This window comes from Leishmania martiniquensis, chromosome 27 (genome assembly GCF_017916325.1).
Source record: "Leishmania martiniquensis isolate LSCM1 chromosome 27, whole genome shotgun sequence".
In the NCBI taxonomy this organism is placed as follows: domain Eukaryota; phylum Euglenozoa; class Kinetoplastea; order Trypanosomatida; family Trypanosomatidae; genus Leishmania; species Leishmania martiniquensis.
The window spans coordinates 661999-685233 of NC_090162.1; the positions used below are offsets into that span (position 1 = coordinate 661999).

The 23235-nt window shown below is 58.3% G+C and overlaps 4 protein-coding genes across 4 annotated transcripts; all 4 read left to right on the forward strand.

The window, feature by feature from the left end:
• Positions 1–3743: 3743 nt before the first annotated feature.
• On the forward strand, positions 3744–5318 carry LSCM1_03507 (uncharacterized protein; the record flags this gene model as incomplete). Its single annotated transcript, XM_067321049.1, has 1 exon — positions 3744–5318. One exon carries the CDS (start codon positions 3744–3746, stop codon positions 5316–5318), a length of 1575 nt encoding a protein of 524 aa, XP_067177659.1.
• Positions 5319–9885: 4567 nt separating this feature from the next.
• Positions 9886–10542, forward strand: LSCM1_03508 (uncharacterized protein; the record flags this gene model as incomplete). The annotated part of the gene is made up of 1 exon (XM_067321050.1): positions 9886–10542. One exon carries the CDS (start codon positions 9886–9888, stop codon positions 10540–10542), a length of 657 nt encoding a protein of 218 aa, XP_067177660.1.
• Positions 10543–11162: 620 nt separating this feature from the next.
• LSCM1_03509 (uncharacterized protein) lies at positions 11163–11351 on the forward strand (the record flags this gene model as incomplete). The annotated part of the gene is made up of 1 exon (XM_067321051.1): positions 11163–11351. One exon carries the CDS (start codon positions 11163–11165, stop codon positions 11349–11351), a length of 189 nt encoding a protein of 62 aa, XP_067177661.1.
• Positions 11352–19633: 8282 nt separating this feature from the next.
• LSCM1_03510 (uncharacterized protein) lies at positions 19634–20272 on the forward strand (the record flags this gene model as incomplete). Its single annotated transcript, XM_067321052.1, has 1 exon — positions 19634–20272. One exon carries the CDS (start codon positions 19634–19636, stop codon positions 20270–20272), a length of 639 nt encoding a protein of 212 aa, XP_067177662.1.
• Between the last annotated feature and the right edge of the window lie 2963 nt (positions 20273–23235).

Genomic DNA, 23235 nt, shown 5'->3' on the forward strand with positions numbered 1-23235 from the left:
CTCGGTCTCCCTCACAGAGGCACAAGTGTTTCTGTTAACGTGTTCTAAGTATGGCAGCGATGATGACGAGCGAATCCTCTTCCCCCCTCTCCCCCTCCCGTTCGGTCAGGTTTCACTCTCTCTCTGTTGTATCTGTACCCCCTTCTTTTACTTTCATTTTTACGCATTGCTGATGTGTTTTCTGTAGATTTATATATGTATGCGCACCTGCGTGCATCTGTGTGCGCCCCGGTCGAGATGGTGCAAGAGGGGTTTGTGCACATGTTCACAACCTTCCACGTGAGCGTTTATGCACCCTCGCTGCCGCTCATAGAAAGCGCTGGTGCTGCTGCACTTTTTCCGCTCCACTTCTGCGTTAGCGCGGCTTTGCTTATTCTTGCTTCTGTCGCGATGCGGTCTTGTTCGCCTGTGAGGGTGACTGCATGGGTGAGCTTTCAGGAGATGGTAGCTCGTGCGTGTGCATGTGTGTGTGTGTGCAGTGTCCGCACTGGGGGCGCAGGGGTGGAGCATGCCACAGCTGCTGAGATGCACACACACATGCATAAAACCGCACTCACATCCTCATGTGATGGACAGATGCAAGGCGGATAGCAGAGAGCTGCAGCGAAAACCGGAAGAGGAGCGCAATCGGCAGCTGAGAAAGGGCAGCGCAACTCACAGGTGAGAGGAAATATGGGGACATACCCGCCTCTTTTTCACCTTGTGTGTGTGTGTGTGCACCGGTTCGTTATTACCGAGCTCTTCGCCCGCTGGGACCATGCTGCGCATGCGTGTGCATTGCTGCACCATGCGTACCTCGTGGAGCGCTCCTAGTAGCCGTCAAGAAGGAGAGAGGGAAGACAGTTTGCCGAGCCAGCGCCCATGGCGGCGCGCACACACTCCTGTGTGGGTGTCGGTGCGTCGATGAATCAGCGACTGGTGGGTGTGCGCCCAGTACTCGGTGAGCTAGCCGAGAGGTAAGGGAGTGCAGATGAGGAAGGCGACTCAAGATGGTGGCGGTGCCTTCTGTACGGCATGCCTTGCACGAGAATGGGGCACAGCTGGCGCACAAGCGTTCTCCCTCCCTCTCTTTTCCTCTGACTGTGTTTGTGTGTGTGTGTTGGTGTGTCCGTGTGCTTGATAAGTGTAAAGACGCGCCCCTGGTGCCTTTTTATGATTGCTTTTTCGTTTCTTCTGGTTCCCTCTCGGACAGCATCTTTGGTTGCTCAACCCTCGCCTCCCCATCCTCCCCGCCACTTTCTCCCCACTTCCACAACGGCCCAAAGAAAGAGAGCGGCATGCACATATCTTTTTTTTCGTGGGCGTCTCGATCGACTTCTTCATCTTTCCCTGAAGTTGAGGTCATTTTTTTCCTTTTTTCCGGTCCGAGTACGCACACGAAACCACACGCTCACGTGAAGGTCACCGTACTCTCCCTCTCCGACCCCACCCCCTTCCCCAGAAGCCCATAGCAGGTTTAGTGCTCTCCCTCCCTCTCTCTCCCAATACGTGTCCCCCTGTGTTAAACCATCTCGTCTTAGGCAAACATGAAGACAAACGTGAGAAGACGCGACGCATCGCACAGCTAACTGAGTTATGAGGGTCCCGTTCACTCGATAAAAAGCAGGCGAGGGTACCCCCTCCTCCCTTTTCTATGATCGCCTTTCACCACGACTCGCACCGCACGACAGCGGCGAAGCCTACGCGCTCCCTGACTCACGCTTTCCGCCTCTTTGTTTGTTCTCGCTCGCCACTGGCTTCCACTACTCAAAATTGAAAGATACGACCCGGTGGGAGGGGGGTCATTACCGTGCCCTTCGCCTGCCCGCCTCGCCTCTGTGGAAAGGAGGTGTGCCATTGATGGGAATGGCACGGCCGTCTGCGCACCATGAAGGGGGCTGCAAGAAAGTACATGGCAAGCTATTTGCCGGGGCCGCATCGCCCCTGGAGGGGTATTATCGAAGCTGTTTGACAATAGTGTCTGCGCGGCGCACGCACGCCGCACACCACCGTCATCGCCGTTGCGGACGGATTGGTCGGATGATCGCATGCTCACCATCCGACGTCGCAGAAAAGCGGCACCGCATGGCAGCCTGCGCTTAGAGGAGGACGCGCCGTTTTTGCTTCTTCAGCTCTCCTCCTTCGCCGCGGTGCAGAGGGGCCCTGCGTGCCGCTCTCCGCTTGGGCAGCAGCCGAGGACGTGCGATGCGCGAAAATAATAAAAAAACAATCTTCAGAGAGGCGGGCAAGAAGGCGAGCGAACCGCAGCTGAGTGCAGACGACTGGAGGCGTTTGCGGCCTCGCCTCTCTCACGTGACGGGCGGCATCAGCTGTGCAAACTTCTCCACTCTCAAGGCAGTATGTGAGGGAGATGTCTTGCGGGTCTGGGGAAGAGAAAGGAAGAGGTATGCGTGTTGAGCTGGCAATGCGCCACGCGGCTATCACGAACATCGGCGAGGATCGAGTGCATGTAGCAGAGCCCTCAGACGTGTTACCTTCATTCAAGGCGTGCCATCATGACACGTGGGTGTGCGCGTCCGGTGCTCCCCGCTAACAGTAATCTCCATGTGCTTCCTCTCCCATCCTCTGACGCCAACCGCACTTCTTTTTTTCTCGTGCCTCGCACCGGCACCACTTGTGCGTGTTTGCGGGCCTGATTCGACGCTCCGATGTACGCTGTCCTCCTCTCTGCCCACCCCCTTCCCCGATGGCCTCTCTCGTCTTGAGCCCCACGCTTGTTTACTGCTTTTTTTTCTGCGCTTTTCGGCTTCTCTTCCCGCCCTTTGTTGTAGTTGTCTGGCATGTGTTGAGCATGCCTGCGCGTGCTCTCGGCGGTATCGCTGCCCTCCGCGCTGTCTGGTGTTGGTCGTCTTTCCTTCAGGAACAGTGGGGAGCGGGGGGAGGGGGGTTGACAACTCAATGCGCAGCATCGGAAGGGCCCAGTCCCCACGGACTCTCGCTAGGGAAGTCGCGTGGTGTCTCTCGCTCTCCCTGTCAACGTGGAGCCACTCACGGCGGTGACAAGGTCAAGTGCCCACGACAGAGAGGAAGAGGACCGGTAGGGCTCAGCGTCACGAATGCCAGCGACCGCGGCTGGCATGGCGTTGCGGCGGGGCGAGCCGCGACGGTGGAGGCGCTGGTGCTATCCCCATGATGGGCGGAGTTGCACTGTGGCAGGAGAATGTTGCAGCTGACCTTTACACCGCGCCCAGGGTGTGGGGGGAGGACCTGGGCGACCCCAAGAGGGGGCCCACCGGGTGGTACGACATGGTGAGAAGAGGGGGTCTGGGGCAGCTTGCGATGCCGAGAGAGGGGCAATAAAGCTCCAGAGAGAATAATAAACGCTTGCAAGCAAAAACGTTTGCCAGCGTGTGTATGATTCGGACTCAGAAGTGACGTGCAGACGCGATGAAGTGTACCAGCGTCTGGAACTGCCAGGTAGAGGCACAGGAAGAGCACGCTGCTGACGTTTCGGTCCTTTCTCACCGACACTGACCCTTTTTTCTAGTAGGGGAAAACGGCAAAAAGACACACGCGCGCCATCGTCTTCATATCTTCAGTGCGCGCGCGCTCTCACTCTCTCTCCCTCTTCGCCCAGGGTGCCTTCTACGATCGGACGTTGCCTTTAGCGTCGTGTTCCGTCTGCACGGCCTCCCTTGCGAAGAAACACAGGAGTAGACGCCGAGGAATATATATACATACATATGTATATGTATCTCTTCAAACCACCTTGCGCCCCAGAGCAACCTCCGATCTCCCCATATATGAAGTGCACTCCGCAGATGACTGCGGAGGAGACGTTGATGCCGCCTTCCCACAGCAAGACCTGGAGGACAGGTGGTGGTGCGCCGCCGTTCGGGTCATCGGTGAGGACGTCTCCTTCCGAATCCCCAGCAAAAGTGGGGAGCGACCTCAAGACTGCCGCAGCTCTCTTCGTGGGTTACCTCACTCAACTGATGATGTGGGTCTTCGCATACCGACTCGCAAAGCTAGGCACACCGCGCCTGGTGCAGGTGATCGAGGCCTACCTGCCAATCTGCTTCGCCCTCACCGCGCTGACGCTGGCGCTGTCTGTCGTTCCGTACGTGACGAATGTCGGTGTGCCGCCGTTCGTGGTGGCGGTGCGCGTGACGGCTGTGGCGTGGGCGCTGTACGGCCTCCCCTTGATCGCTGGGAGCGTGCTGTTTCTGCCGTCGCTGCTTGTGCCACGGCACAGCACCCTGTTCCTTGCATGCGGCACGGTTGCCATGTGCATCGGCGGAAGCTTGGCGCAGGTGCGGCTCGCGATGAGGCTTTCGGTGTACGCAATGATCGGCTACCTGACGTACCAGATGTGCGTGCAGCTGATGGATGCCGGCCTGTCGCTGGCGATGGTGCGCGCGCTTGGCGTGCACGTCCTCGACTGCGCGCTGCTGGGCGCGTGGCTGTGGTACATCCCGCTGTACGCGGGCAAGCCGTCCTACACCGGGCTGCAGCGCAGCATGCGGTTCACGGAGTTTGCGCGCAGCTTCCTGTTCGCCGACGCGGTGAAGTACTTTGACTTCCGCGTGATTGTGGACGACCCCGCCGTGCAGATGCGGGACGACACGTCGCAGTATCTGTTCTCCTTCCACCCCCATGGTGTGTTTCCCGGCACGGCGCTGTTTGCCCCTCTGACGGCGGAGTGGGCCCGCAAAATCGGCGTCAACGCGAAGAGCTATGTGTCGACGCACATCGCGAGCGTCGTTTTCAACCTGCCGCTGCTGCGCGACTTCAACCTGCGCCTTGGTGCCCTGTCCGTGAGCCGGCGCTCTGTGGAGGCGAGCCTGGCGCGCGGCAACAGCGTCCTTATCGTGACAGGTGGCCAGGCGGAGATGCTGCACACGGAGGTGAGTGCTCGGAGGCTGACCCTGATCACGCAGCACACTGGCTTTGTGCGCCTCGCCATCGCATCGCGGGTGCCGCTGGTGCCGCTGCTGTGCTTTGGGGAGAACAACGTGCTGGGGCTGCTGCAGTTTCCGCGCATGCAGCGGGTCTCGCTCAAGCTGTTGGGCTTTCCAGTTCCGATGATTCCGTTTGGCCGATTTGGTCTGCCTGTGCCGTTCCGCACGCCGCTGACGCTTGTGGTGGGGCCGCCGCTTACTATACCCAAGGACGCGGACGAGAACAACCCCGACGACGTGCGGCGCGTGTCGGAGGCGTACTTCCAGTCGCTGAAGGAGCTGTTCTACCGCCACCGCGCGGAGGCCGGGTACGCCGGCATGGAGCTCGTGCTGGTGAACGAGAAGGAGGAGGTGCGGAGGCGCAAGCAGGCCCGCGAGGCTGCGGCTGCGGTGGCGCCTAAGGAGAAGGCCGCGTAATGGGCCGGCCGCTGCCTGCCGTGTGTGTGTGTGTGTGTGCTGCCTCTCCCACACGACACAAATACACACGCGCACACGCTGGCGCGCCGCTGGCCCCTCTTTACAGGTCAGCTGAGCTGTGCTTCGCGGCTGGAGTCCGGCGGGCTTTCCCAGCGCTCCGCCTCCACCGCTGACCCCCTTCGCCGCGCCCCCAACCCCACTCCTGCTTTTCCTCTGCGGACATCCGCAAACGCGGAGATGGAGCAGTCGAGGGAGTCGTGCGGTCGCGCCGATGCAGGCGCCGGCTCGGTGTAGGACTGTGGAGTGAGGAGGAAGGCGGGCAGGCCAAGAGGGCCGCGGGAGAGGCGGCGACTGCCTCCCTCCCCCCTCCTCCCCCTTTTTCGCGCCGCAGCAGAGGTGCCCGAGAGCGACGGATGATGCTCTCACCACCCTCATGACCCCTTCCCATTTTTTCGTTGGCGCAGCTGTCCTTCTGTGGAAAGCTGTGGACAGCTGCACGTCAGCCGATGCGTGCTTCAGTCGGTGTGCTGAGGGCTGCGCTGTACGTTCTCTCTTCATTTGTTTTTTTTAATGAACACATTTTTTAATTTGTTTAGTGGTGCTGGCGCCAGCTCGCCACGGCCCGCGTCGCTGCAGGTATCGTTGTGCCTGTTGCGTCACGGCGACTCTGAGGCCTCTGGGGGAGGGTTCTCCCTTGAGCCTCTCGGTGTGCCCCACTATTCCTACAGGAAATATACATTTTGGATGTATATACATGTGTATATATGCATGACACATGGCATGAAGGCATCTCTCCCTTTCCCCCTCTCTTTTTTTGTGTCCTCAGTTGTCGGGAGCCTCTGCCTGCTCGGAGAAAGCGATGCCGTGTAATGCCGAGGGTCGTTGCACAATGCTTCGGAGAAAAGGGAGGAAGAGGAAGCTCTTGGGCGATTTTTGCGGAGGCGGGGTGTTTCGACTCGCCGTTTACCTTTAGCTGTTCTCCGTGCGTCAGCATTTTGTTTTGCCCTGGGCGGGGAGGCGGCAGCATGCTTGTGCATTCACGCCTCCATCGCTTCCTGCAGCTCTTTTTTGGCTGTGCTTCTCGGCTCTCAATGGAGGAGCGTGCGCGTGCGCCACCAGCCAAGGTGAGGCACGGTAGAAGAGGATGTTCGAACCGCGCGCGCGCCCCCTTTTTTCTCTACAACGAGACGAGCAGCACGTAAAAGGGGGGGACATTGTACCTTTTGATTTCCACGCATGAAAGGCGCCCGGGGTCGTGGCTTTGTTAGCCACATGGGAGGAGGAGGAGGGGGAAGGGCTGCTGGCCGAGGCCCAATGTGCGTTGAATGAAGGTGCCTGCAAGTGTATGTATGTGTGTTCGAAATGTTTTTTTTTCGTTGTTTCAATTTTATGGGCAGTCGGCAAGGCGCACCTCTTCTCCCGTGTCTGCGGTGCTGTTCAGGCCTCTCGTTACCCGGTCCGTTTCGCCCGTTCGCTCATTGCTAGGGGAGGGGGACGGAACAGCGAGACAGACACCGCGCTGGATGGGCTACGGATGGGAGGATACCCTTTTTTTGGCAGCTGTATGGAGTGCATCTTCGCTATCGCTGCTGCCGCCGGTGCTGATGGGCGGTTGTGCTCCTGCATGCTCTTTGTTGCGGTGCTGACGGACTGAACCCTTCCCCCAATCCAACTGCGGGAGGACCTTTGGGGGCACCGAGGCCAAGCGCCTCCCCTCTTCCCTGCTTTCTTGTTCCAAGGGGCATTGTGCACGTGCGAAGAGGTCGGTATACGCATACGGGCTGGGAGGCGTGCACGCAATGGGTGGCTCCTCCTCGTATGCCCAGGATGCGGTGGGAACCAAACCCACGTGCCCAGACAGCGAGCGAGCGAGAGGGGGGGTCCCACGGCAGCAGATATCGCATCGCCAGCTTGCGAGCTTCGCCCCTTCAAGAGCGAATGGCGCACGCCAGCCTCCACGGGGCTGCAGGAGGAGGCAAAGCAACAGCGCAGGCACGGGACACCCCCTCCGGCACACCCTAACGGCATCCGTGCGAATCTCTTGGGCGCGGTGGCAGGGAATTTCATGGAGAGAGTGAGGGCATCTGGCACTGCAGCTAAGGCGTGAAGCGGAAATACACGCACACACACACACATGCACACTCGCACGAGTAAAGCGCAACCGACAAAGACAGAGCCGTAAAGGTCAGGCTCGTGCAGTGCGTCCCAGTACACACTTGCGCTTCCCGTTCTCTGCTTCCTTTATTGGCTAGTCCGATCCGCTCCCTTCCCGGTGCCCGCTCTTTCCTGCTCCAGCCGGTTCCGTCTCCTCTGTCACTCTGCGGTGTGTGTTGATCCTTCATTCTCTTGTCCTACGCGTCCCTTCACCTCCTCAGGGTGAGGAGGTGCAGAGAGTAGAAAGACAACGGGCACCGTCCAAAATGAAAGCAAAAAGGGGGTAGGCGCAAAAAAGCAGCAGCAACAGCTGGCGATGCCACTGTGAATCGAATCGGTCTGCTCAGGGCCCGCGTCCAGAGATTTGTCTGGTGTGCATTCATGTACCCCTCGGCGGCCTGCGAAGTGAATTGGTGTTGTTTGGTTGGCTCCGTTTCGTGCGGGCCACCGGGAGCACGGGGGTTGCGTATCCAAGCTCAATGATAAGAGTGCACTTTGATTGAATGGCGCCGCCAGGGAGGCTGGCGCTTCTCAGCAGCTTCACTCTTCACCGCATCCTTCTCGGATGTCGCTCTTGAGCCCCATGGCCGAAGATGCACGCTCTTTGTAGGCGCTTCGACAAGCCTTCAAAATACACCACTGCTTTTACGGAGTCCCCTCTTCTCCTGCTGGCCCCCTTTTTCTTTTACTATTTTCGACGGCACTCGCACGCGAGCGCCTCACTTCCTCCCTCCCTTCGTAAGGAACGTCCACGCGTACGTGACAACCGCACCGGTCAGGCCCTGCATCAACTCATTTTTCCATCGTCGCACGGCAGATATCTTCCGTTGCCCATCGGTAAGGCAAGACGCGCCTTTGCGCTTCCATTTTCTTTGTCACCCATCAGCCCTTGAAGAAGGGAAAAGGGAAACGTGAAGCGAAAAGAGACGCACGGACGCCCCTCCATCCCCTCCTCCACACACACACACACATACGCCCAAAGATTATATATATATTAGCGAGCGAGCAGCAGTCGCCCTGCGGCATCGGGGAGCAAGACGGACCCTCTCCCTCCCCCTTTTGCTCTTCCGATCAGGCCTCCTTCTCTGCACACGCAGCCCCCCATAACTCCTTCCCTTCCCTCACAGTTAAGCGGTGAAAATGTTTCCTGGCATGCAGGGTCCTCAGGCGCTGCCCGATCAGGTGGCATACCCGATGTTCTGGCGTAACCTTAATCGTTTCATAGCCATCACAACGGCCACCGTAGTGGTTGCCGTCGCCGTTCGCTACTGCGAGCAGCGCACACACTCCATGCTGGTGTCGAGCTTGTGAGCGAGAGAGGAGAATCGTGATGCCCTAGCGGCAGTTGCGCGGCCTCGCATGACCAGAGTCGGGTCGCCTCTTCGGCGCGGCGCCGTTTCAGCTGGTACGTGGGACGTCACAGTTTTGCTCTGCTGCTCAGCCACTGCCTTCCTTCTCCTCCTCCCCCCTCCCTCCCCCCATCGAGTATCTCTCCCCTCTCCTTTTTCTTATTTGCTGTGCCTTCATGGGGGAGCGCTTGCAGAATGATTGCCCGCTTTTTTTCCTTTTTCGAGGGGGTGGGGGGCTCTTTTCTAGGCGTCGCGCGTACTCGCGCGAAAATTAAGTTGTGCACATGTGGCCCTCTCTCTTTCGAGTCCCTTGAACTGTGTACAGGACTCCGAGCAGAAGTGTCGGAAAGGTTTTGAGGCGTCGTTTACTGTTAATGCGCACCAAATAACGTTCGCGCTGCCTTAAGCGCACAAGAAATCTGGCGTAACCACAAGGAGACTCGACAGCAATGCAGCAGATGCGCTTGAGGACGATATATTGCTGAAGGGGCCTCCAGAACACTACGCTTCTGCCTCTCGGAAGCTGTTCTGTCACGGCGCGTGCTTTGAGGACAGTAGCACAGCTCGAGGAGGGGTAGCAAGCATCTGGAAAAAAAAAGCGAAGAGAGAGGAGGATTTAGTGGGAGGTGAGAGCAGCCGCCTCGACCTTCAAGTATGGTGTGTGTGTGCGTGTGTGCGTTCACAGATCCCGGAAAAGGAAGTTGTTCTTGTCTCTACTCCTCTCGTTGCCGAGGCACATCGCTCATTGGCCATCTTCCGCATCTCACACATTTCTTTCCAATGCACACACCCTGGTCTTTTCTTTCCTTCTTCCACCCCCCCCCCCTCCTTCCATCGTTGGATCAAGTGCATGTGCTTGTCCCCTCCCTTCCCCCTTACCGCCCCATCATGTCCTCCCCATTACGTGCTGCTTACGCTGGGTTCTTCCCTGCCCTCCTTATAGTGCGCTGAGCTTGATGGCACACACCTTTGCCTCACGCGAAATAGGCGGTCTTTTTCCAGTTTTCTGTTGGGCTCTCCCCCTTTCCACCACACACACACACTCGGGCTCTCCCCCGCCCCCAATGGCTGCCTCCGCTTTTTGCCCAGCAGTTCATCTGCACAGCTTTAAGCTGCTTGCGTGCGGGGATGATGCCGCCAATGCAGCCCCGTCCTCGGCTCCGTTGACGGCGCCCCTTTCGTTCTCGCTCACCTTCCAGTTCTGCCGCTGTGATGAGGCTGGCGGAGCGCCTACCACGAATGATTTAGGCGTTGCCGTCGACTTTGTGGCAGATGTGGCCTCGAAGAACGCGACGGTGGCTCTCCTGCCGCTTACCCCTTTGGGCGGCCCACGCACAGAAGCGGATTCCATCAGGTCGAACGGCGCTTTTGCGGTGATGGCCAACCCGTCGGACTCATCGGGCTCCTCCTCGGATGGGGCGGCAAGCGCTCCCGTAGACGATGATGTTGGTGCTGCACCAGGCACGATGTATCGGCTGACGGTTCACTTGAACGACCTTCGCGCGCTCGGAGAGGTTGAGCTGAAGCACTTGCTGCAAGTGAGCATGATGCGTGTCCGACTGGTGCATCTCGGCGCCAGCGATGGCGTCACGGACAGCGACGCAAGTAGCTCACGCACACAGGAGGGCTCGCTAGCGGAATGGAATGTCGTGTGGCAGGTGCGGCGCAGCCCGCAGGGTGCAAAAGAGCTCATACGCACGGTTCTCGACCCGCTCGCGTAGTCGTAGGGGGGGAGGGGTGCGAACGACTTCATGCGGCACCATGCGAGCGGTACTGCCGAGGGGCTGCTAGTGCATGGACGCCCGCACACCAGCCAGGAATGGCGATGCCGCGTCGGCAGGCCCACTTCAAGTGTTGTACACACACACACACACATTTGCAACAAGAGAACAGGCAGTCGCTGAGGTTCGTTAGAGGGGCGCGCATGTGTCGCAACCTTCACGCGCCCCCTTGCCCCTCCACCGCCGCGCTGTATTCCACTCGTACGTCGGCAGGCGTTTGTTGATGGCTTTTCGATCATGTCATCTGTGGAGCGGAGAAGTGGCGCGTCAGTTTCGACTGCCGCCTACTCATCTTCCCCCGCCCTGACCTCCCTTTTGTCGTGTACCCTCTTCCGCCATGAGCACGATCTTCTCTACATGTGATGGCAGCGGCTGCGTTCGGCCGGCCACAACTCTGTCAACCTCTGCCCTCCCCCCCTTTGTTTACGACGCCACTGAAACGACGCGTATCAGTCTTATCGAAAGAGATCACTCCCTTTGCAAGACCTCGTGTTGCTGACATCAGCAATTCCACCCCCACCCCCACCTCTTTCAGCCCCAACAATAGCCACAGCAACATCATGTTCCTCGGTGGCTTCGTGCCGCGCCGCTTCTCCCAGTTCAATCGCGATCCATGGTGGATGTTCTTCATTTTCTCAGTCGGTGCATGCATCGGCGAGTACCCAGCCATGCAAATCAAGTACAACGCCCGTGACTTGGTGCTAGACCCCCACCGCTACGTATGGTCGCACCTGGACGATCACCACTGAGGCAGTGGTGCAGCTTGCGGTGACGCGCACTCGCTTTCCCCCTCGATACCCGACCCCATGCCCCCTCTCCCTGATACAGACAAACGGCGGCCACCGTCGCCGAAACTGCACGGAGGGAGTGCAAGGAAGACGAAGGGGATGGCGACGTGGCGGGACCGCCCAGAGAGGTACGACAAGCACCCACATATGCGTGTGCTGGCGTGACTGGAGTGCTCGGTCCCCTCTCTCCCTCTCAGACATCCTCTCACCGTAGTCTTAGTAGCCCCTCCTCTTACCCGACTCTCTCTCTTGTTCTTCTATCTCATAAGAGAATCCGGAAAAAAAATGAAGGCGCCGCCATTCCACTGGTAAAGGACCAACGATTAGTAAACTCGCTTCTGTGGTGCGCCGGCACCCCAGCGAACAGACAAGAGACGCTGCAGAGGAGGGCGCGCGGGTTAGCCTCACGGCAGCGCCTCAGGCCTGTGTGCACGGGTAAGATTGCAGGTGGGCCTGCGTGGTCTCGCTCATTTCACCCGCTGAAGGTGCTGGCTCAGCTTTCCAGCCGCCGCCTACTGAGCGTTTCTCTTTTTTTTTCGTCTGTGTGTATGTGTTTCGTCCGTCTGACGGAGGATGACAGGGTGTGGCAAGGCGACGTGAAGATCAGCCAACAACTCGACCCGTGGGCTTTTTGTAGGAGTACTCTCTGCGTGACCTTACGTGGGCGTTGTGAATGGAGATGGGGTGATGGAGAGGAGAGAACGCACACCGACCCCCTTCCCATACCCCCCCCGCACACATACACCAGTGTTCCACCCTGCGTCCAGTGCGCTGTCAATCACTTCATGCGCGTTTCCTCTGTTCCCACTCACCCTCCCCGCCGGCTTCGCATTGTGATTGCCACTCCCGTTCCTCTCTCCTCTCCTTATTTCTTGTGGCGTAACCCCAACGCCTCTTTCTCGCATGTTTTTTCCTTGTACGCCTGCCCCCTTTCTTGCGCGACTTGGGCTTGCCATCCCCATCGCAACAACAACAACAAAACACATCACCCTCGCGCACGCTGACGCATTCGTGCGCGGCACACACACACACATGCACACCAAACAATCTGATGCATCGCGGCATCCTCTCACGCGCTAACCATTTCTTAGATCTCTCTCTTCTCACCATCTCGTGGCCCATCGCGAATATTCCTCGCTACAACTGTTACTTGTACCACTCCTCTTCGTCGCCTCGTATCTACCCTCCCCCTCCACCTCTCCCCATCGTTCACAGTACGCACACACACACACACTCCCCCTCCGCCGTACTCACAAATGGCCGCTGCTGCGTCTGCTGCTATGAAGAAGGCTGCTGCGAAGAAGAGCGGTGCAAAGAAGGCGGCACCCAAGAAGGCCGCCGCGCCCAAGAAGTCCGCCAAGAAGGTCGCTGCGCCCAAGAAGAAGGCGGCCGCCAAGAAGGCGGCACCCAAGAAGGCCGCCGCGCCCAAGAAGGCGGCACCTAAGAAGGCCGCTGGCAAAAAGTAGAAGGCGCTGCAGAAGCCACCTCACGCCTCTCTTAGAGATCGCCCCAGTGTCTGTGTTGTAGCCGGTAGTGTTCTTCATCGTTCCTCGGCTCACTCGCGCGTAGGGATGCGATTGACGGATTGCCTGTGCGCCGCATCATTACCATACGCGTACGCTGTGGGGACGCTCGCGTGTTTCACGCCGCCGCCTGCATCAGCTGTACGCTGCCTTCTGTCATCTCGTGTGCGTCTTCTATACATATATATATACATATATATATGTATGCTTCCTCTACGATGATGTTTAGCCGATCTCCCCCTCCCCTCCCCCCACCGTTCCGACGATTCCATAGAGATTGTTTCCTCCCTCCCTCCCCCTCCCTCCCTCTCTCTCTTTCCCGGAGTTTCGTTCTGTATGTCTGCCTCTCTCCTGTATATATTTGGTATATATATGTACCAAATATATATATATATATCTTTTCCCTTTCTCTCTATCGCTGTGCCTGTGTATCTTCCCCTCCCCTTTGGTTACGTTTGTACGCTTCCCTCGGCACAATGCATTGGGGCACCCTTTCTTTTCGTCATTTTTCTTGTGTTGCTCTCATGCCTTTCCTTCCCTCACCCCCCCCACTCACCACTCCCGGAATGCCCTCCCTCGCCTTTTTTAAGTATTGGTCAGTGCGTCCCTCCCTCGGACCACATAGACTCTTTCGCTTTTTTTTTCATTTTTTCGCAGCTCTCTTCTCGCCCAAACGATTCTGCCCGTTTCGGCGGCGTTTTTTTTTTCATGTTTGGCTTCCTCTCGAGAGTCCCCCCTGAGGCGAAGAGAGAGTGGGGGTGGTAAAGTGGTGGGAAGAGAAATCAAAAGCGAGGAGGGGTGTGTCGGAAGACGGCGCGCGACGCACGCTAAAAGAAAAAAGGAGGTTGCGAACGACCGGGGGAAAGAGAGAAGGGAAGACGGTGGGGCGTAAGGGCGGAGTCTGTGTACCCGAAGGAGTGTCATTCATTTTTTTGTTTGTTTCGTTTGCTTTGCACGTTTGCCTTTTGATTTCTCACCCCACGTCTTCTCCACGCATGTGTCATGTGAGAATGCCTACGAGTGGCTCCCTTTTTTTTGTTTCGTAGTCGTGCGATGTCCCTCGGCGACTCTTGTACGACGCTCGTCATCTCCCTCCTCCTCCCCTGCCACAACGCGAGCGCGTGTGACGGGGTGTTGAGTTGCGAACCTGCTTGCACGTGAGCCTTGTGTGTGTATATGTCTGTGCATGTCCCTCCGTGGGGTTGCAACTTGCATCCTTGCCTCGCTCTTGCTGTGTGTAGACGCCGGCGATGGAGAGCACAGGAGAACGTATGAAATACCGCGTGAACGGAAATGGTCACGGCGGCGAAGACAACGCAAAAAAAACGCACAGTGCGGCCACTGGCGCACCTCCGCGTGGGAGTGTGCACGCTCATGAGTCACCGTGTGCGCGGGTGGACACGGCGCAAGACGGCGTTGGTGCATCGAGGTCAGCGCTCATCGTGCGCCAGGAGGGCAGCCTCGTGCGTTCTCGGCATCCCAAAGAGGGCTCGACGCCTGGGCAGAGGTGCCCCATGATTTTCGGGAGAGACAATCTTGCTTACCGCCGTCCGTGCTTCTCTTCCGGCGTACATGGCTCTGTGTGCCTCTCTTTGCGCGTAAGCGTGGTCACTCACACGGTTCTGGACGCCGGGGGCGGCATGGGGCAGCGACGCACGGCCCCCTCATCGAGCAAGCTTCACTTGTACGCACGTCTGTGTGTGTGTGTGTGTGTGGATGTGATACATGTGTAGTACCCCGTCGCCTTTTACTTGCTCCCGCGACCACCAGGAAGTGCGCTTCATGTTGACCTCGTCAGCGTCCTCACCCCGCGCATGGACGACCTGCCCATACGTTCAATTTCTGTGCCCTCTACCTCTCCCATACATCTCCACGAACAACTTGATCTCTCCTCGCACATGGACCTCATTTTCTTTGCGTTTTTTTGTGTGTTTGTGATGCCTCTCGTGCGCTTTTCTTTTCTGCCGACACCCACCTGCTGTGTGGAACACGACCACCCAACGAAACACGCGCCTGAGCAACTCGATAGCACAGCTCTCCCTACCTTGACGCATTCACTGCTCCCTCGCTCAGCTCCCCTTTTCAGCACTCGTCTTCCACACCGTCCATCGTCATTGGTGTGTATGCTTTAGTCTCGCCCCGTATCTACCCTCCCCCTCCACCTCTCCCCATCGTTCACAGTACGCACACACACACACACTCCCCCTCCGCCGTACTCACAAATGGCCGCTGCTGCGTCTGTTGCTATGAAGAAGGCTGCTGCGAAGAAGAGCGGTGCAAAGAAGGCGGCACCCAAGAAGGCCGCCGCGCCCAAGAAGTCCGCCAAGAAGGTCGCTGCGCCCAAGAAGAAGGCGGCCGCCAAGAAGGCGGCACCCAAGAAGGCCGCCGCGCCCAAGAAGGCCAAGGCTAACGCAGTGCGTGCAGCTTAGAGAGTGTCAATGTGGGCTTTTTCTCATCCAGGTGTATCTGAACTTTGAAGTCAACGGAAGAGGAAGCAGGATGTATGCTGGAGGCTGAGGTCTCAGCACGCACCAGTGTAGAGAATTTGCGGAGCGTGAAGGGGCGGAGAGACACGAAAGAAGCGTGAGCCTTACGTCGCGTGCAATGCCAGCCTGCTTGCGGTTGGGACATGGGCGCCTTATGCAACTGCATCATTACTAATATACAACAAGACGGCTCCGCCCTTCTTCTCTGTTGGCTTGCTAGGCGTTAGACTTGTGGCAGAAGTGGTCGCGCGAGTCGGAGGAGGGGGAGAGAGGCTCCCCTTGTTGGGCTACCTTCACTCCACCATCTCGTGCTCTTCGTTGTCGAGGGAAGGCGGTTCGCTCGTATGTGTTGTCCATGTCTCTTCCTCCGCCCACCACCCACCCACCCGACCCCCCCCTCTCTCTCACCACTTGCGTGTATGACTTCCTCCGCCATTTATTTTTCTTCGTTTCCTGCCGATGCCCATTTAGGCTCCCTCCCTCCCTCTCTCCTTCTTTATATATATGTTGTGTGTGTGTGTGTGTGTGTGGCATGCCCAGCAGCCCCTTATTGTATCATACAGAAGCCTCTTCCCCTCTTTGCTTTTCTGTTACCCCCCTCCCCCTCTTTCTCTTTTGTTGTTTCGCTTTTGTACTCCCCGCGGGGTTTTCATTGGTGGTGTACCTGTACCTTTTTCCCTCTCGCCTGCTCGCGGGCTCGGAGTGCCCACGGCCGTTTCCTGTTCTTTTTTTTTCTTTGCCTTCTCGTTCTCTGCTTCTCTATGTCACCCTTGCGAAAGCGAAGATGTCTGCCCCCCCCCCCACGTGAGAGGAGGAGGAGGAGAGGGGTGAGGGAAGGGAGCCGAACGATCAACTGTGCGGGAAGAAAGAAAGGATAAGGTAAAGCGCTCTCTGGTGTTTGTGGCGCGCAGAACCGCCAAGTACACCCGACCCCCCCCCACACACACACACGCACTCCCCTCTCCGCCTCTTCTTTCTTTCGTTCAATGAGCGCGCACGTCGCGTACACCGCACTCCCGCCTTTTCAATCTCTCACTTCTTCTCGCACTCCCCTCATGGCTCAGTCCAGCGTGAGGTAGACAGCAAAGAAAAGGAAAAGAAGGCCAAAGAAGCAATGAAGAAAGGTAAGCACTCAATGACATTAAGGGCTCATGCGCCGGTGAGTTTAGTTGCGTAGCCACAGGGAGGCGGTGGAGCGGGGCCCGCGACTGATGGTATTGCAGAATTACGCACACTGAATACGTGGGTTCTCTACCTTGGCCCCCGTGTGCAATGTCAACTTGCTCGACATTTTTTTTCGCTGCACGTCAGTGGCTTGTGGGGCCGCTTTTGTCTCACGTGCTCTCTCTCTCTTCGCCTTCCCGACTCCGTCGCCCAAAGCGATCGTTGGAAAGGCACCATTCGGAACATCCTCACAGATGCGCAAGCTCGCGGCGCCTTCACACATGATGCGGATCTCTCTCTCTTGATCTTCATCGTGACCTTTCTCACCCTCCGCCTCTCTCTCTCGCCCAGTCACACTCCTTCGCGCGCACCCTTTCCTTCGCCCGCAAGAAAACATTTCCGCGGGGCGAAAACTTGACGCATTCATTGTCCCCATCCGTCTCACACCCCTTCATGCGATAGCGCTGATTTCCCAAAGGAAAAATACCAAAAAAAAAAATAAGACTGACGATTTGCCGTTGGTGCGAAGAGGCCGTTTTTCTCTCCGAGCGAAAAGAAAAGGGACGGAAAAAAACTATCTTTATATCATAAAGAAACCCCGAAACCCATCGAGGCCACCCACGAAATACTTCGCCATCTGCACGCAGAGAAACGCGCTGGCTTTAATTGACACGCCTTCAACAGCGACAAGAGACGGCGCACACACAGGGAGAGACAACGACGAAGAGAAAAGAAGAAACGCAAAATCACGACATAGGCAGGAAAAAGAGAGGAAGGGAGAGAGGGGAGAAGGCAAACGAGATAGCCCCCATCCCCTGCAGCTTTGCGCATTGCCCGCAGGTGTTTTTTTTTCTGTTCTGGTTGTTTCTTTGTTGTCTGTTTTTTCCTTACGAGCATCTCGTTACGCGCAGAACCCCCTTAGCGGCCCCCATCGGTAGTGCCTTTGTTTCCCACGCACCCACCCACCCTGCCTAATCCTCTGCTCCCCTAATCGAACTCCGCTCGACCCCCCCCGATCACCCCCATCGCTGATCTGCCCCGTTCTTCTATTCCTCACGGGATAGAAAAGAAGTGGAAACGATAAAGTCTCACACAGAGACGGGTCTTTCTCTGCGCCAGTAGTCGGCAGGCGGAAGGCATCGAGAGGAGCCATTGAGGAGTGGGGAATAGTGCTGTTCGACAGGCCGTATTCGCTTCAGCGCGTTGGGTGCGAGATCTCTCTTCGAGGCTATTTGTTCTCACCCTCGCCTCCACCCGGCCAGACTCGATTTTGTGCACCCCACTTTGCCCGTTAACAGAGACAAGCCCACGTGCAGGCGCGCCCACCCACACAGGATACCTATCAAATTGCACAGGCGCAGCTGATCATTGCCTCCGACTCCCTTCCTCGCTCTCGCCACTCCACAAACTCTAGTGTGTGGCTGCCACGCACTGCGCAGTTCTCGTCCGTGACAGCCCTTTTCTCCCTCCTTCCCCTTTTGTGGCCTCCGCTCCTCTGCTCACATACACGCACACACCACTCTCTCTCTCTGTTTTTTTCTTCAGTTCGATTGTTTGCGCTTCCTTTGTGTGTGTGCGTGTGTTTATGTTTCGCAGCAGTGTCCAAGTTTGTCGCTGTTTTCCTTCCGTCATCTCCTCTTTGTCTGCGTGCCTTCCTGAGGGAGGCGACCTTCTTAGCACTCTGTGACTTTTTGCTTTCCCTTTCGCGTGCGTGTGTGTGTGTCTTCGCGCTGTACAACCAGAGAGAAAGCTAAAAATTACAAAGGAGAAGCGTAAAGGAAGAACCGACTGAAGGACGAGAGGGAGAGAGGTACACGCGAAGTAGCCGTCGCAACATTCCGCACCAACTCGGACAGATACGCCGACAAGCCTACACGCGGCCGCTCACCGAACTGTCTCTCTCTTTCTCCTACTGTGCCTTTTCTGCCTTTCCGTCTATGCATATTCTTCGGTAGTTTTCTTCGCTTCTTCGATCTTCCCCTTTGTGTTGTGCTCTTTATTTCTTCGAACTTCCTCTCTCTTCCTTCCGCTTTCCTCTGCGCGCCACCTGTGTTTCATACCAGCGCCCCCCTTCTTTTTTTCGGTGCGTTGCCCACGGCAGCAGGGGCGTGTTGGTGTCAGTGGTGCTTGAAGCGTGTGTGCGTGTTTAGGTTCTCGTTTGGGCTTGTGTGTTGCTATTAGTGGAGGCCGCATCTTGAAATAGTCTCTCGCCTACCCGCACTTCCCCCTCGCCCCCGTTCCCTACCCCATCCTCCCTCGCTGTCCCTCTGGTGCCCCCTCGGGCCCTTTTCCAGGATCACCTCCCTCGGCCCCATCCCCCGCTGTTCTTTGGATCCGCTCTCTTCATTTCATCGAAAGAGAATTTTCGCCCTTTTCTCTCTCTTTCTCTGTGCAAGTCCCTTTGCTGGAGGCCATTCTTTGTTTCCTGTCCTCGACCTGTTCACAGCTGCCTCGAGCAGTTGCCCGTTCGTGTCGTTTTCCTTTAACCCTCTCTTGTACGTCGGCGTGCCGCTTCTCGCCCCTTCTCCCGTACGCGCGCGTCGACAATCTCGCTCACCCGTTTCTTCCTGAGCCCCTCCCTCCCCCCACACACACACACTTACACTCACCACCACCACCACACTCCTCGTCACCATCAGATTTTGATTGCGGCGTCTCTCTCGCTCTCTTCGCGCCTATTGTGCCATCCTTTTTTTGTTTTCCTTTTTCTTAGCGTTCCTCTCTTCTCTTTCCGTTTGTTTGCCATTTCCCTTTTGCGCGCCTTTTTTGTGTTGTTTCTGTGGGTTGGCGCACACCCGCGCGGGTGACGTTACAGACATCCGTTAGTGTGTGTGTGTGTATCGTTCATTGGCTCGTTTACCCATCTGCGAAAGCGCCGTGTGCTCTCCTCCGCATCTGCCCCTTCCGCCGCCTGTTGCGTATTCGTTTTATTGGTGGTGCGGTCGCTGCGGTTACCGCTTGGGCCGGTCGCGTCTACCGCTTTGGATCACCGGGCTCGGAGGACGTCGCCTGAAGCCATCTCCCCTTCCCTTCCCGTCCCCCCCCTCCTTCCCTCTCTCTACCTCACGTCATGTCCACCCCATCTTCCGTTTCTCCGCAGAAAATGACGAATCTGCATAAATTGCAGCGCGCCTGGACGCTGTGGTACGATAGCCCGTCTACGTACAATACAGAAAACTGGGAGATGTCCTTGGTGCCGATCATGACCGTGCATTCCGTGGAGGAATTCTTCGTCATGCTTAGGTACATGAAGCCTCTGCACGCCCTGCGCACCTCCTCGCAGTACCACTTCTTTCAGGAAGGTGTCAAACCAATGTGGGAGGACCCGGCGAACAAGAAGGGCGGCAAGCTGTGGGTGAACCTCGACATCACCAACGCTAATGGTCGGAGCAGCAACAACTCCGGCGGCGCCGCTGCCGAGAGCAGCGCGGCGGAGGCCAAGACAGATCTCGATAAAGCGTGGGAAAATGTGTTGATGGCCACCGTAGGCGAGTATCTTGACTGCGTAGAAAAGAAGGACACATTGACTGAGCCCTTCGTGACGGGTATTGTCATGTCCAAGCGGAAGTACCACAACCGTCTCGCCGTTTGGGTGAGCGACGCGGCCGCGACGGACAGAATTGAGGCGCTGAAAAAGGCACTAACGAGGGAGGCGAGCCTGGCGCCAATCGCATCGATTGTCTTCACAAAACACGGCGAGGCTTCTTAGTCGTGTCTGTTTGTCTGAGCCGATCACCTGGACGTTGATGAGGGCGTTTACTTCGGTACTCGTTGTGATGTGTTATTCCTTTTTTTTGTGGGTCGGTGTCGGTCGGTTTGATTTTATCATTATTATTTGTGTAGCTGAGATGAAAACCGAAACGAAACAACGAAAAAAAGAACGACCGCAACGGCGGGAAGAAAAAGGAACGCAGAAACGCATACGCAAGCAACGTTTTTTTTCTGTCGACTTGCGGATAGATGTGCTGTCATTCGCCTTTTGTGGTCGCTGTTTTGGTGCTCGCGGGGGTGGGGGTGTCGCACCTAACTCGCGTCGTGTCGATTGGCGCATGCGGTCGTTGCACGCGTGAATGCGAACGCCCTCTCCCCGTCCCCGGTCGCCTTGGCCTGTGCGCACGTCTCTTCACATGACACACTGTGGAGCAGCCGCGCCTTAAGTTTGTGTAGGTGTGGGCGCAGTTGAGCCTGTGGCATCGCAGGAAGCCGGCAGGGGAAGGGGGACGGAGTACAAGCAGCGTCTCCCAGCGATGCGGGTCTTTTACGACCAGGTGTGCGACGCCCTAGCAACCCCTCTCTTTCATCTTCCGAGGCACGGTCTTTCTTGCAGCCGCCCTCCCTCCTCCATCGCTCTCCCTCACCCTTCGCCTACCACCTATCCTGCCGTTACGCTGGCACTCCGGCTGTGGTGCCGGCTGGCGCACGGCACGTTCCCCCTTTTTTCGCATCTTTTGCCAGCTCGGCCTCTTCGGCTCCCCACAGCCCCTGCGACGTCGACAAGGAGTCTGTGCGCGCTACTGGAACGAGCCGTCTCGCAACGATCGCGCGATCGTGTAGGGAGCGCGCACCAGCCGCACCAGTCTGACTTTACGCTCTCACCGCTTCACTGCAGACCCGCCGGGCGTGCGCCTGCACACGGTGGCGCACCGCCAGCCAGGCGCCTGGGCAGGAGGGGTGCCAGTGGACTGCACCCCCCTTTCTCGGCGTTGACAAGCAACCCATTCGTGGCAATGGTCGACGCGCTGTGCGGTGGTTGCCAAAGCAGTGGCAGCTCGATGTGCACGGCCGAGGGCCACTTGCTCGCACAAGCGGAACACGCCAGCAGACCTTCGACGCTCCCTCTCTTTCTCTTTCCGCGCAGCGCTGACTACATCAGAGCTGCACGCGTACGCCTCTTAGTGTAAGGGGGCAGCGCTGGCCTTAACTGCGGGGGCCCTCTAGCGCCCTCACCTCGAGGCAGTCGCTGCTGTCGTGGGACCTCTACGGCGCAGACGGCATAGGCCCGCTGTAAGAAGCCGACTTACCCCCCCTCGACACGATAGTGCCTCTGCGCCGCCCCACCTGTCTCCACCGAAGCGACGCAAGGCGAATGCCTTCTGTGGCGGGTGCTGCCGTGGACGCGCTTTCCCTTCCCCATAGCGCTCAGCACGGGCCCCACAGCGGTGGAAGACAATGTGTGGCAACGGATGTGGGCACAAAGCGCCGTGCCGCCCGCCTGCCGTGCGCGCCTCTCGTTTTCCTCGGCTTCTGCCCGCGTTGAAAGGGAGTATCTCGGTGATGCCGACACGCGCGCGAAACGGCTAGTTCCAGAGGCGCTGACGCCGACTGCCCGGATCACGCACCTGGCCACCGCCCCACACCAGCAGCGCGAGGACGCTAAGCCTTCTCGGCGACAGAAGGCCATCCTCACCCGGCTCAGCACGGGCCCGCTTTGCCCAGCACACCTGCGACAGGGGTGGGTGAGCCGATTTGGCCGCAGCGGGAGCGCCTCTGCCGCGACGGACGCACGGCAGCGCTCGGCGTGTGTTGCGGCGCATGCGGGTGAGCCATCCAGGCACGGCCCCGCTGATATGGACCGAGGTGGGTGGAGGCAGCGGGCCCGCCTGCTGGCAGCAGTGCCGTCCTGAGAGGGCCGGCCCCGTGGTGCACGGATGCGAGCACTGCGCGCACGCGTTGTCAGGCGCAGCCGCTGCGGTGCATCACACCCGAACAAGGCACGCGAGGGCGAGAAGAGGCACGGGTGATGGCTGAGCTGGGCGCGTTGGTATCCGCCCTCGCCAACCCCATAGAGCACGTGAGCGACGCATGCGGCAGCACCCGCATTCGGCCAGGCGGGCTGGTGCGGCCCAGGCGGTGGGGGGGTGGAGCGCATGACGCGAGCAGCCCGAGCCACGGCGCCGAGTTCTCCCGACTCCGGTGTGGGGAGCGGCGGCACCACATTGTGAGGTGCCGCGGTGTGCTGCGACAGAGGGCGACACGCGGCACGCAGGCGGACGGCAGAGTCGCTGAGAGCGCGTCCCGACCTGATGCTGGTCAACTTTCGCCTCGGGCTCACGTGGAATGTGTGGATGGGTCACCCCCTGCAGCCTGCACACCAGACGCCGCCGCTTCGCGCGATGAGGCTGAGGGCCCTGGCGACGCGGCGCGGCTGGGCCGATTCGCGCGCTGCACCCGGGCCCGTGTGGCGCCGATCGCGCCGCACGCATGCGAAAGGAGGGGCGTGGAAGCACGCGGGGGGAGGTGTCAGGTGCAGAGGGGTGTTTCGGTGGCACGGCGGTGTGCTCGCGACGGCCAGGACATACAGCCGTGGGTGCTCTGGGTGCGCATCTGATTCGCTGGCGTGCCGGTGGCCGAAAAAGCGCATCTTGAAACTGAAAAAGGACCACTCTTTCAGCCTCCCCCGCTTTGTTCACTCCCTCCCGCTGGTGCGGCCATCACTGCGCGTGTGCGAGAGGGTGGGGCGGGGCGGAGGAAGACAAACATAGAAGGGCGAATGCTTCTCGAAAGGTGAAAGTGTAGAGACCAGCGCATTGTCGGGGGGGTCGAGTGTGGTGCCCCTCTCACCCTTTTGTTTGGCCTGCTTCAGTGCACGCGGGTGCAGTGTACTGGAGTCTCTGCCGGCGGTCTGGTCTTCATGTGGCGAGGTCGGAGGCACAGAACGAGAGAACACAGGCG